Source organism: Scyliorhinus torazame, chromosome 22 (genome assembly GCF_047496885.1).
Source record: "Scyliorhinus torazame isolate Kashiwa2021f chromosome 22, sScyTor2.1, whole genome shotgun sequence".
Classification (NCBI taxonomy): Eukaryota; Metazoa; Chordata; class Chondrichthyes; order Carcharhiniformes; family Scyliorhinidae; genus Scyliorhinus; species Scyliorhinus torazame.
This window is the reverse complement of record NC_092728.1, coordinates 763,760-776,764: the sequence shown is the minus strand read 5'-3', so window position 1 is coordinate 776,764 and position 13,005 is coordinate 763,760. Positions and strand designations below refer to the sequence as shown.

The 13,005-nt window shown below is 57.2% G+C and overlaps 1 protein-coding gene across 1 annotated transcript in view; it reads right to left on the bottom strand.

The window, feature by feature from the left end:
- Positions 1 to 13,005, bottom strand: part of LOC140398877 (PDZ domain-containing protein 4-like) — a 56,158-nt gene that overhangs the window by 16,322 nt on the left and 26,831 nt on the right. Inside the window, exons 5-6 of the mRNA XM_072487821.1 lie at positions 11,700 to 11,801; positions 7,040 to 7,147 (exon numbers count right to left, since the gene is read on the bottom strand). Coding sequence (XP_072343922.1) covers positions 7,040 to 7,147; positions 11,700 to 11,801 — 210 coding nt within the window. The remainder of the gene's footprint in view (positions 1 to 7,039; positions 7,148 to 11,699; positions 11,802 to 13,005) is intronic.

Below are 13,005 nucleotides of genomic sequence, written 5' to 3'. Positions count from 1 at the left end.
CATACTAAACCTCACACTGAGCCACACACTGACCCACACACTGATCCTCACACTGACCTACACACTGACCCACACACTGAACCTCACACTGACCCACACACTGACCCACACACTGACCCTCACACTGACCCACACACTGACCATCACACTGACCCACACACTGACCTCCACACTGTCCCACACACTGACCCTCATCTGACCCTACACACTGACCACCACTGACCCACACACTGACCCTCACACTGATCCTCAGACTGACTCACACACTGACCCTCACACTGACCGACACACTGACCCTCAAACTGGCCCTCACACTGACCAACACACTGACCCTCACACTGATCCTCACACTGACCCTCACACTGACCCACACTGACCCTCACACTGACCCACACACTGATCCTCACACTGACCCTCACACTGACACACTGACCCACACACTGACCCTCACACTGACGCACACACTGACCCTCACACTGACCCACACACTGACCCACACAGACCCTCACACTGACCCACGCACTGACTCTCACACTGACCCACACACTGACCCACACACTGACCCTCACACTGACCCACACACTGACCCTCACTGACCCACACACTGACCCTCACACTGACCCACACACTGACCGACACACTGATCCTCACACTAACCCACACACTGACCCTCACACTGACCCTCACACTGACCCACACACTGACCCTCACACTGATCCTCAGACTGACTCACACACTGACCCTCACACTGACCCACACACTGACCCTCAAACTGGCCCTCACACTGACCAACACACTGACCCTCACACTGATCCGCACACTGACCCTCACACTGACCCACACTGACCCTCACACTGACCCACACACTGATCCTCACACTGACCCTCACACTGACCCACACACTGACGCACACATTGACCCTCACACTGACGCACACACTGACCCTCACACTGACCCACACACTGACCCACACAGACCCTCACACTGACCCACGCACTGACTCTCACACTGACCCACACACTGACCCACACACTGACCCTCACACTGACCCACACACTGACCCTCACTGACCCACACACTGACCCTCACACTGACCCACACACTGACCGACACACTGATCCTCACACTAACCCACACACTGACCCTCACACAGACCCACACACTGACCCACACACTGACCCTCACACTGACCCACATATGGAACCTCACACTGAGCCACACACTGGCCCACACACTGACCCTCACACTGACCCACACACTGACCTGCACACTGAACCTCACGCTGACCCACACACTGACCCTCACACTGACCCACACCCTGACCCACACACTGACCCTCACCCTGACCCACTCACTGACCTCCACACTGTCCCACACACTGACCCACATCTCACCCTCCACACTGACACACACACTGACCCACACACTGACCCTCACACTGACCCACACAATGACACACACACTGACCCACACACAGACCCTCCACACTGACCCAACCACTGACCCACACACAGACACTCACACTGACCCTCAACACTGACCCACACACTGACCCACACACTGAACCACACACTGATCCTCAGACTGACCCACACACTGACCCTCACACTGACCCACACACTGACCCTCACACTGACCCTCACACTGGCCCACACACTGACCCTCACACTGACCCACACACTGATCCTCAGACTGACCCACACACTGACCCACACACTGACCCACACACTGATCCTCACACTGACCTCATGCTGACCCAAACACTGACCCTCACACTGACCCTCACACTGACCCACACACTGATCCTCAGACTGACCCACACACTGACCCACACACTGACCCACACACTGATCCTCAAACTGACCCTCACACTGACCCACACACTGACCCATACACTGACCCTCACACTGACCCACACACTGACCCTCACACTGACCCTCACACTGACCCACACACCGACACACATACTGACCCTCACACTGACCCTCACACTGACCCACACACTGACCCTCACACTGACCCACACACTGACCCTCATGCTGATCCTGATACTGACCCTCACATAGACCCTAACACTGACCCTCAGCACTGACCCTCACACTGACCATCACACTGACCCTCACTCTCACTGACACTCACACTGACCCACACACTGACCCACACACTGACCCTCAAACTGACCCTCACACTGACCCACACACTGACCCTCAAACTGACCCACACACTGACCCACACACTGACCCTCACACTGACCCTCACTCTGAGCCACACACCGACCCTCACACTGACCCTCACACTGACCCACACACTGACCCTCACACTGACCCACACATGACCCTCATGCTGACCCTCATACTGACCCTCACATAGACCCTAACACTGACCCTCAGCACTGACCCTCACACTGACCCTCACTCTCACTGACCCTCACACTGACCCTCACACCAACCCTCACTCACACTGACCCTCACACTGACCCTAAAACTGACCCTCACACTGACACTCACACTGACTCACACTGACCCCCAGACTGACCCTCACTCACACAGATCCTCACACTGACTCTCAGAACTGAACCTCCTACTGACCCTCAGTACTGACCCTCTGACAGTGCAGCACTCCCTCAGTACTGACCCTCTGACAGTGCAGCGCTCCCTCAGTACTGACCCTCTGACAGTGCGGCACTCCCTCAGTACTGACCCTCTGACAGTGCAGCGCTCCCTCAGTACTGACCCTCTGACAGTGCAGCACTCCCTCAGTACTGACCCTCTGACAGTGCGGCGCTCCCTCAGTACTGACCCTCTGACAGTGAGGCACTCCCTCAGTACTGACCCTCTGACAGTGCGGCACTCCCTCAGTACTGACCCTCTGACAGTGCAGTACTCCCTCAGTACTGACCCTCTGACAGTGCAGCGCTCCCTCAGTACTGACCCTCTGACAGTGCAGCACTCCCTCAGTACTGACCCTCTGACAGTGCGGCGCTCCCTCAGTACTGACCCTCTGACAGTGCAGCGCTCCCTCAGTACTGACCCTCTGACAGTGCAGCACTCCCTCAGTACTGACCCTCTGACAGTGCGGCACTCCCTCAGTACTGACCCTCTGACAGTGCAGCACTCCCTCAGTACTGACCCTCTGACAGTGCGGCACTCCCTCAGTACTGACCCTCTGACAGTGCAGCACTCCCTCAGTACTGACCCTCTGACAGTGCAGCACTCCCTCAGTACTGACCCTCTGACAGTGTGGCACTCCCTCAGTACTGACCCTCTGACAGTGCAGCGCTCCCTCAGTACTGACCCTCTGACAGTGCGGCACTCCCTCAGTACTGACACTCTGACAGTGCGGCACTCCCTCAGTACTGACCCTCTGACACTGCAGCACTCCCTCAGTATTGACCCTCTGACAGTGCGGCACTCCCTCAGTACTGACCCTCTGACAGTGCAGCACTTCCACTGTACTGACCCTCTGACAGTGCGGCACTCCCTCAGTACTGACCCTCTGACAGTGCAGCACTCCTTCAGTACTGGCCCTCTGACAGTGCGGCACTCCCTCAGCACTGACCCTCTGACAGTGCGGCACTCCTTCAGTTCTGACCCTCTGACAGTGCAGCACTCCCTCAGTACTGACCCTCTGACAGTGCGGCACTCCCTCAGCACTGACCCTCTGACAGTGCGGCACTCCCTCAGTTCTGACCCTCTGACAGTGCAGCACTCCCTCAGTACTGACCCTCTGACAGTGCAGCACTCCCTCAGTTCTGACCCTCTGACAGTGCAGCACTCCCTCAGTACTGACCCTCTGACAGTGCAGCACTCCCTCAGTTCTGACCCTCTGACAGTGCGGCACTCCCTCAGTTCTGACCCTCTGACAGTGCAGCACTCCCTCAGCACTGACCCTCTGACAGTGCGGCACTCCCTCAGTACTGAATCTCTGACAGTGAAGCACTCCCTCAGTACTGACCCTCTGACAGTGCAGCACTCCCTCAGTACTGACCCTCTGACAGTGCGGCACCCCCTCAGTACTGACCCTCTGACAGTGTGGCACTCCCTCAGTACTGACCCTCTGACAGTGCGGCACACCCTCAGTACTGACCCTCTGACAGTGCGGCACCCCCTCAGTACTGACCCTCTGACAGTGCGGCACTCCCTCAGTACTGACCCTCTGACAGTGCGGCACTCCCTCAGTACTGACCCTCTGACAGTGCGGCACTCCCTCAGCACTGACCCTCTGACAGTGCGGTGCTCCCTCAGTACTGACCCTCTGACAGTGCGGCACTCCCTTAGTCCTGACCCTATGACAGTGCGGCACTCCCTCAGCACTGACCCTCTGACAGTGCGGCACTCCCTCAGTACTGACCCTCTGACAGTGCGGCACTCCCTCAGCACTGACCCTCTGACAGTGGGGCACTCCCTCAGTACTGACCCTCTGACAGTGCGGCACTCCCTTAGTCCTGACCCTATGACAGTGCGGCACTCCCTCAGTACTGACCCTCTGACAGTGCGGCACCCCCTCAGTACTGACCCTCTGACAGTGCGGCACTCCCTCAGTACTGACCCTCTGACAGTGCGGCACTCCCTCAGTACTGACCCTCTGACAGTGCGGCACTCCCTCAGCACTGACCCTCTGACAGTGCGGTGCTCCCTCAGTACTGACCCTCTGACGGTGCAGCACTCCCTCAGTACTGACCCTCTGACAGTGCGGCACTCCCTCAGTACTGACTCTCCGACAGTGGGGCACTCCCTAAGCACTGACCCTCTGAGAGTGCGGCACTCCCTCAGTACTGACCCTCTGACAGTGCAGCACTCCCTCAGTACTGACCCTCTGACAGTGCGGCACTCCCTCAGTACTGACCCTCTGACCTTGCGGCACTCCCTCAGTACTGACCCTCTGACAGTGCGGCGCTCCCTCAGTACTGACCCTCTGAGAGTGCGGCACTCCCTCAGTACTGACCCTCTGACAGTGCAGCACTCCCTCAGTACTGACCCTCTGACAGTGCGGCACTCCCTCAGTACTGACCCTCTGACCTTGCGGCACTCCCTCAGTACTGACCCTCTGACAGTGCGGCGCTCCCTCAGTACTGACCCTCTGACAGTGCAGCACTCTCTCAGTACTGACCCTCTGACAGTGCGGCGCTCCCTCAGTACTGACTCTCTGACAGTGCGGCACTCCCTCAGTACTGACCCTCTGACAGTGCGGCACTCCCTCAGTACTGACCCTCTGACAGTGCGGCACTCCCTCAGTACTGACCCTCTGACAGTGCGGCACTCCCTCAGTACTGACCCTCTGACAGTGCAGCACTCCCTCAGTACTGACCCTCTGACAGTGCGGCACTCCCTCAGTACTGACCCTCTGACCTTGCGGCACTCCCTCAGTACTGACCCTCTGACAGTGCGGCGCTCCCTCAGTACTGACCCTCTGACAGTGCAGCACTCTCTCAGTACTGACCCTCTGACAGTGCGGCACTCCCTCAGTACTGACTCTCCGACAGTGGGGCACTCCCTAAGCACTGACCCTCTGAGAGTGCGGCACTCCCTCAGTACTGACCCTCTGACAGTGCAGCACTCCCTCAGTACTGACCCTCTGACAGTGCGGCACTCCCTCAGTACTGACCCTCTGACCTTGCGGCACTCCCTCAGTACTGACCCTCTGACAGTGCGGCGCTCCCTCAGTACTGACCCTCTGAGAGTGCGGCACTCCCTCAGTACTGACCCTCTGACAGTGCAGCACTCCCTCAGTACTGACCCTCTGACAGTGCGGCACTCCCTCAGTACTGACCCTCTGACCTTGCGGCACTCCCTCAGTACTGACCCTCTGACAGTGCGGCGCTCCCTCAGTACTGACCCTCTGACAGTGCAGCACTCTCTCAGTACTGACCCTCTGACAGTGCGGCGCTCCCTCAGTACTGACTCTCTGACAGTGCGGCACTCCCTCAGTACTGACCCTCTGACAGTGCGGCACTCCCTCAGTACTGACCCTCTGACAGTGCGGCACTCCCTCAGTACTGACCCTCTGACAGTGCGGCACTCCCTCAGTACTGACCCTCTGACAGTGCAGCACTCCCTCAGTACTGACCCTCTGACAGTGCGGCACTCCCTCAGTACTGACCCTCTGACCTTGCGGCACTCCCTCAGTACTGACCCTCTGACAGTGCGGCGCTCCCTCAGTACTGACCCTCTGACAGTGCAGCACTCTCTCAGTACTGACCCTCTGACAGTGCGGCGCTCCCTCAGTACTGACTCTCTGACAGTGCGGCACTCCCTCAGTACTGACCCTCTGACAGTGCGGCACTCCCTCAGTACTGACACTCTGACAGTGCGGCACTCCCTCAGCACTGACCCTCTGACAGTGCGGCACTCCCTCAGTACTGACCCTCTGACAGTGCGGCACTCCCTCAGTACTGACCCTCTGACAGTGCGGCGCTCCCTCAGTACTGACTCTCTGACAGTGCGGCACTCCCTCAGTACTGACCCTCTGACAGTGCGGCACTCCCTCAGTACTGACACTCTGACAGTGCGGCACTCCCTCAGCACTGACCCTCTGACAGTGCGGCACTCCCTCAGTACTGACCCTCTGACAGTGCGGCACACCCTCAGTACTGACCCTCTGACAGTGCGGCACTCCCTCAGTACTGACCCTCTGACAGTGCGGCACTCCCTCAGTACTGACCCTCTGACAGTGCGGCACTCCCTCAGTACTGACCCTCTGACAGTGCAGCACTCCCTCAGTACTGACCCTCTGACAGTGCGGCACTCCCTCAGTACTGACCCTCTAACAGTGCAGCACTCCCTCAGTACTGACCCTCTGACAGTGCGGCACTCCCTCAGTACTGACCCTCTGACAGTGCAGCACTCCCTCAGTACTGACCCTCTGACAGTGCGGCACTCCCTCAGTACTGACCCTCTGACAGTGCGGCACTCCCTCAGTACTGACCCTCTGACAGTGCGGCACTCCCTCAGTACTGACCCTCTGAGTGACGGGTGAGAGTGAGTGTGAGCGAGTTCTGGGTTCACTCTCGGTCTCTTGCACCCAGCCCTCTGGTACTCACCGGCTGGTCCTGGATTGCTTTGCTGGTGCGTGACGTGTGTTCGTCCCCCTCCTCTCGAGTGGGAAGCTCTGTCGCCTCAGTCCTGTCTTCCATCCACCCCTCGTCCAGCTGTCAGTGCAGAGATGCGGAGCGTCAGCAAAAATCGCCTGGCACATTGTTGCCAACCGCGCCCCCAGATCCCAACTGGAAAAGTCTGCGTTCCGCCCCCCTGCACCTCAATCAAGTCCTCCCCTCACCCTCCTCGAGGCGAAAGTCCAGCCAATCCCAGCAATGCTGACAGTTCTGGGTGGGAACGCCCCGGTAAATTCCTGACGGAATATCCCCCCCCCCCGCTCCAACGTCCTTTCCTTCGGCTTCAAGACGAAAGGGATCCACCTGAACCTCCACCATCTGGTCAACTTGAACAGCCACTTTCAGGGGTCGGCGGACATTCACTCCGAGCTCGCACGGCGCCTCTCCATCTCTCCCTGGCCCCCATTTATTGCGCACTCCGCGTGTGCCCTCTCCAAATCCTTCACCTTACACTTCCTGGTGCAATCCCAGTCGCTAACTGCCCTGCCCACCTGACCCCTCACTCATGATAGAGAGTAGATTAGAACATAGAACGTTACAGCGCAGTACAGGCCCTTCGGCCCTCGATGTTGCGCCGACCTGTGAAACCACTCTAAAGCCCATCGACACTATTCCCTTATCGTCCATTTGTCTATGGGGGCTGGAGGAGGTTACAGGGATAGGGAGGGGTGTAGGGGCTGGAGGGGGTTACAGAGATAGGGAGGGTGTAGGCGCTAGAGGAGGTTACAGAGATAGGGAGGGGTGTAGGGGCTGGAGGAGTTTACAGAGATAGGGAGGGGTGTAGGGGCTGGAGGAGGTTACAGAGATAGGGAGGGGTGTCGGGGCTGGAGGAGGTTACAGGGATAGGGAGGGGTGTAGGGGCTGGAGGAGTTTGCGTAGTTAGGGAGGGGTGTAGGGGCTGGAGGAGTTTACATAGATAGGAAGGGGTGTAGGGGCTGGAGGAGTTTACAGAGATAGGGAGGGTATCGGGGTTGGAGGAGGTTACAGAGATTGGGAGGGGTGTAGGTGCTGGAGGAGGTGACAGAGATAGGGAGGGGTGTAGGGGCGGAGGAGGTTACAGAGATAGGGAGGGGTGTAGGGGCTGGAGGAGGTTACAGAGATAGGGAAGGTGTAGGGGCTGGAGGAGTTTACATAGATAGGGAGGGGTGTAGGGGCTGGAGGAGTTTACAGAGATAGGGAGGGGTGTAGGGGCTGGAGGAGGTTACAGAGATAGGGAGGGGTGTAGGGGCTGGAGGAGTTTACAGAGATAGGGAGGGTATCGGGGTTGGAGGAGGTTACAGAGATTGAGAGGGGTGTAGATGCTGGAGGAGGTGACAGAGATAGGGAGGGGTGTAGGGGCGGAGGAGGTTACAGAGATAGGGAGGGGTGTAGGGGCTGGAGGAGGTTACAGAGATAGGGAGGGATGTAGGGGCTGGAGGAGGTTACAGAGATAGGGAGGGATGTAGGTGCTGGAGGAGGTTACAGAGATAGGGAGGGGTGTAGGGGCTGGAGCAGGTTACAGAGATAGGGAGGGGTGTAGGGGCTGGAGGAGTTTACAGAGATAGGGAGGGTATCGGGGTTGGAGGAGGTTACAGAGATTGAGAGGGGTGTAGATGCTGGAGGAGGTGACAGAGATAGGGAGGGGTGTAGGGGCGGAGGAGGTTACAGAGATAGGGAGGGGTGTAGGGGCTGGAGGAGGTTACAGAGATAGGGAGGGATGTAGGGGCTGGAGGAGGTTACAGAGATAGGGAGGGGTGTAGGGGCTGGAGGAGGTTACAGAGATAGGGAGGGGTGTAGGGGCTGGAGGAGGTTACAGAGATAGGGAGGGATGTAGGTGCTGGAGGAGGTTACAGAGATAGGGAGGGGTGTAGGGGCTGGAGCAGGTTACAGAGATAGGGAGGGGTGTAGGGGCTGGAGGAGGTTACAGAGATAGGGAGAGGTGTAGGTGCTGGGGGAGGTTACAAAGATAGGGAGGGGTGTAGGTGCTGGAGGAGGTTACAGAGATAGGGAGGGGTGTAGGTGCTGGAGGAGGTTACAGAGATAGGGAGGGGTGTAGGGGCTGGAGGAGGTTACAGAGATAGGGAGGGGTGTAGGGGCTGGAGGAAGTTACAGAGATAGGGAGGGTTGTAGGGGCTGGAGGAGGTTACAGAGATAGGGAGGGGTGTAGGTGCTGGAGGAGGTTACAGAGATAGGGAGGGGTGTAGGGGCTGGAGGAGGTTACAGAGATAGGGAGGGTATCGGTGTTGGAGGAGGTTACAGAGATTGGGAGGGGTGTAGGTGCTGGAGGAGGTGACAGAGATAGGGAGGGGTGTAGGGGCTGGAGGAGGTTAGAGATAGGGAGGGGTGTCGGGGCTGGAGGAGGTTACAGAGATAGGGAGGGGTGTAGGGGCTGGAGGAAGTTACAGAGATAGGGAGGGTTGTAGGGGCTGGAGGAGGTTACAGAGATAGGGACGGGTGTCGGGACTGGAGGAGGTTACAGAGATAGGGAGGGTTGTAGGGGCTGGAGGAGGTTACAGAGATAGGGAGGGGTGTAGGGGCTGGAGGAGGTTACAGAGATAGGGAGGGGTGTAGGGGCTGGAGGAGGTTACAGAGATAGGAAGGGTGTAGGGGCTGGAGGAGGTTACAGAGATAGGGAGGGGTGTAGGGGCTGGAGGAGGTTACAGAGATAGGGAGGGGTGTCGGGGCTGGAGGAGGTTACAGAGATAGGGAGGGGTGTAGGGGCTGGAGGAGGTTACAGAGATAGGGAGGGTTGTAGGGGCTGGAGGAGGTTACAGAGATAGGGAGCGGTGTAGGGGCTGGAGGAGGTTACAGAGATAGGGAGGGGTGTAGGGGCTGGAGGAGGTTACAGAGATAGGGAGGGGTGTAGGGGCTGGAGGAGGTTACAGAGATAGGGAGGGGTGTAGGGGCTGGAGGAGGTTACAGAGATAGGGAGGGGTGTAGGGGCTGGAGGAGGTTACAGAGATAGGGAGGGGTGTAGGGGCTGGAGGAGGTTACAGAGATAGGGAGGGTGTAGGGGCTGGAGGAGGTTACAGAGATAGGGAGGGTTGTAGGGGCTGGAGGAGGTTACAGAGATAGGGAGGGGTGTAGGGGCTGGAGGAGGTTACAGAGATAGGGAGGGGTGTAGGGGCTGGAGGAGGTTACAGAGATAGGGAGGGGTGTAGGGGCTGGAGGAGGTTACAGAGATAGGGAGGGGTGTAGGGGCTGGAGGAGGTTACAGAGATAGGGAGGGGTGTAGGGGCTGGAGGAGGTTACAGAGATAGGGAGGGGTGTAGGGGCTGGAGGAGGTTACAGAGATAGGGAGGGGTGTAGGGGCTGGAGGAGGTTACAGAGATAGGGAGGGTGTAGGGGCTGGAGGAGGTTACAGAGATAGGGAGGATTGTAGGGGCTGGAGGGGGTTACAGAGATAGGGAGGGGTGTCGGGGCTGGAGGAGGTTACAGAGATAGGGAGGGGTGTAGGGGCTGGAGGAGGTTACAGAGATAGGGAGGGGTGTAGGGGCTGGAGGAGGTTACAGAGATAGGGAGGGGTGTAGGGGCTGGAGGAGGTTACAGAGATAGGGAGGGGTGTAGGGGCTGGAGGAGGTTACAGAGATAGGGAGGGGTGTAGGGGCTGGAGGAGGTTACAGAGATAGGGAGGGGTGTAGGGGCTGGAGGAGGTAACAGAGATAGGGAGGGTGTAGGGGCTGGAGGGGGTTACAGAGATAGGGAGGGGTGTAGGGGCTGGAGGAGGTTACAGAGATAGGGAGGGTGTAGGGGCTGGAGGGGGTAACAGAGATAGGGAGGGGTGTAGGGGCTGGAGGAGGTTACAGAGATAGGGAGGGGTGTAGGGGCTGGAGGAGGTAACAGAGATAGGGAGGGTGTAGGGGCTGGAGGAGGTTACAGAGATAGGGAGGGGGACAACTCCAGTGAAGGATGTGAACCGAACAATACCTCTCCTCACAGTCCGTCCTCACTCAAGTACACTTTCATGAGAATGTCGCTTTAAGAAATGTTTGTCTGCTCATGTTACTGCAGTGATGTCAGAGTGTGGGTGGAGCTGGGCTGTGGCTCTGCTTTTTAGTTTCACTTTGAGAAAAGCTTGGGTGTGTCTCTGTGTTTTTTGGGTTTCGTTTCAGCGTCGGAGCTGAAGCCAGACAGAGCAGCTGTGCTGTTGATCTCTCTGCCATGAAGGACTATCTCTTTATCATTTGGTGAATTCAGAAATTTAAATGTTTTCAGTATTGAATGTAAACCTGATGTGCTTCTGTTTAAAGGTTGTGAAGTCTTTTGGATGTTAAAAGGACAGCTTAAAGGATTACTTAGTGTTGTATACTTTGGGGGTTGTATTTGAATTGATGGTAGCTAAGATGTTCACTGTCTGTTTCAAAAGGTTAACTTGAGTTCCTGGAATAAACATTGTTTTGCTTTAAAAAATATGTTTCCATTTCTGCTGTCCCACACCTGCAGAGTGGGCCGTGTGCTCCCCATACCACAATCTAGTAAAAGTTGTGGGTCAGGGGAACTCCATGATACACTTTGGGGTTCTCGAAACCCTGGCCCATCACACACCATTGGCTGTTCCATGCTGCGGGACCCCGACTTCCCGAGTGGTGCTCGACACCATCACACTTACCTCCATCTCGGGCCGTGCCAATAGTAAGGAGACATTAGTACTGTCCTCCCGTGTGAGGATAGACACTGCTTCCTCCCTGTTCTGAACCTCGACCCCATTAATCTGTAAGGGAGAGAGATGCATCAGCTGTAAAGAGAGCGACACAGCCGCCTACACTGTCCCCATCAAACACTCCTCCACACTGTCCCCATCAAACACTCCTCCACACTGTCCCCATCAAACACTCCTCCACACTGCCCCCATCAAACTCTCCTCCACACTGTCCCCATCAAACACTCCTCCACACTGTCCCCATCAAACACTCCTCCAAACTGTCCCCATCAAACACTCCTCCACACTGTCCCCATCAAACACTCCTCCACACTGTCACCATCAAACACTCCTCCACACTGTCCCCATCAAACGCTCCTCCACACTGTTCCCATCAAACACTCATCCACACTGTCCCCATCAAACACTCCTCCACACTGTCCCCATCAAACACTCCTCCACACTGTCCCCATCAAACACTCCTCCACACTGTCCCCATCAAACACTCCTCCACACTGTCCCCATCAAACACTCCTCCACACTGTCCCCATCAAACACTCCTCCACAGTGTCACCATCAAACACGCCTCCACATTGTCCCCATCAAACACTCCTCCACACTGTCCCCATCAAACACTCCTCCACACTGTCCCCATCAAACACTCCTCCACACTGTTCCCATCAAACACTCATCCACACTGTCCCCATCAAACACTCCTCCTCACTGTCCCCATCAAACACTCCTCCACACTGTCCCCATCAAGCACTCATCCACACTGTCCCCATCAAACACTCCTCCACACTGTCCCCATCAAACACTCCTCCACACTGTCCCTATCAAACACTCCTCCACACTGTCCCCATCAAACACTCCTCCGCACTGTCCCCATCAAACACTCCTCTACACTGTCCCCATCAAACACTCCTCCACACTGTCCCCGTCAAACGCTCCTCCACACTGTCCCCATCAGACACTCCTCCACACTGTCCCCATCAAACACTCCTCCACACTGTCCCCATCAAACACTCCTCCACACTGTCCCCATCAAACACTCCTCCACACTGTCACCATCAAACACTCCTCCACACTGTCCCCATCAAACACTCCTCCACACTGTCCCCATCAAACACTCCTCCACAGTGTCCCCATCAAACACTCCTCCACACTGTCCCCATCAAACACTCCTCCACACTGTCCCCATCAAACACTCCTCCACACTGTCCCCATCAAACACTCCTCCACACTGTCCCCATCAAACACTCCTCCACACTGTCCC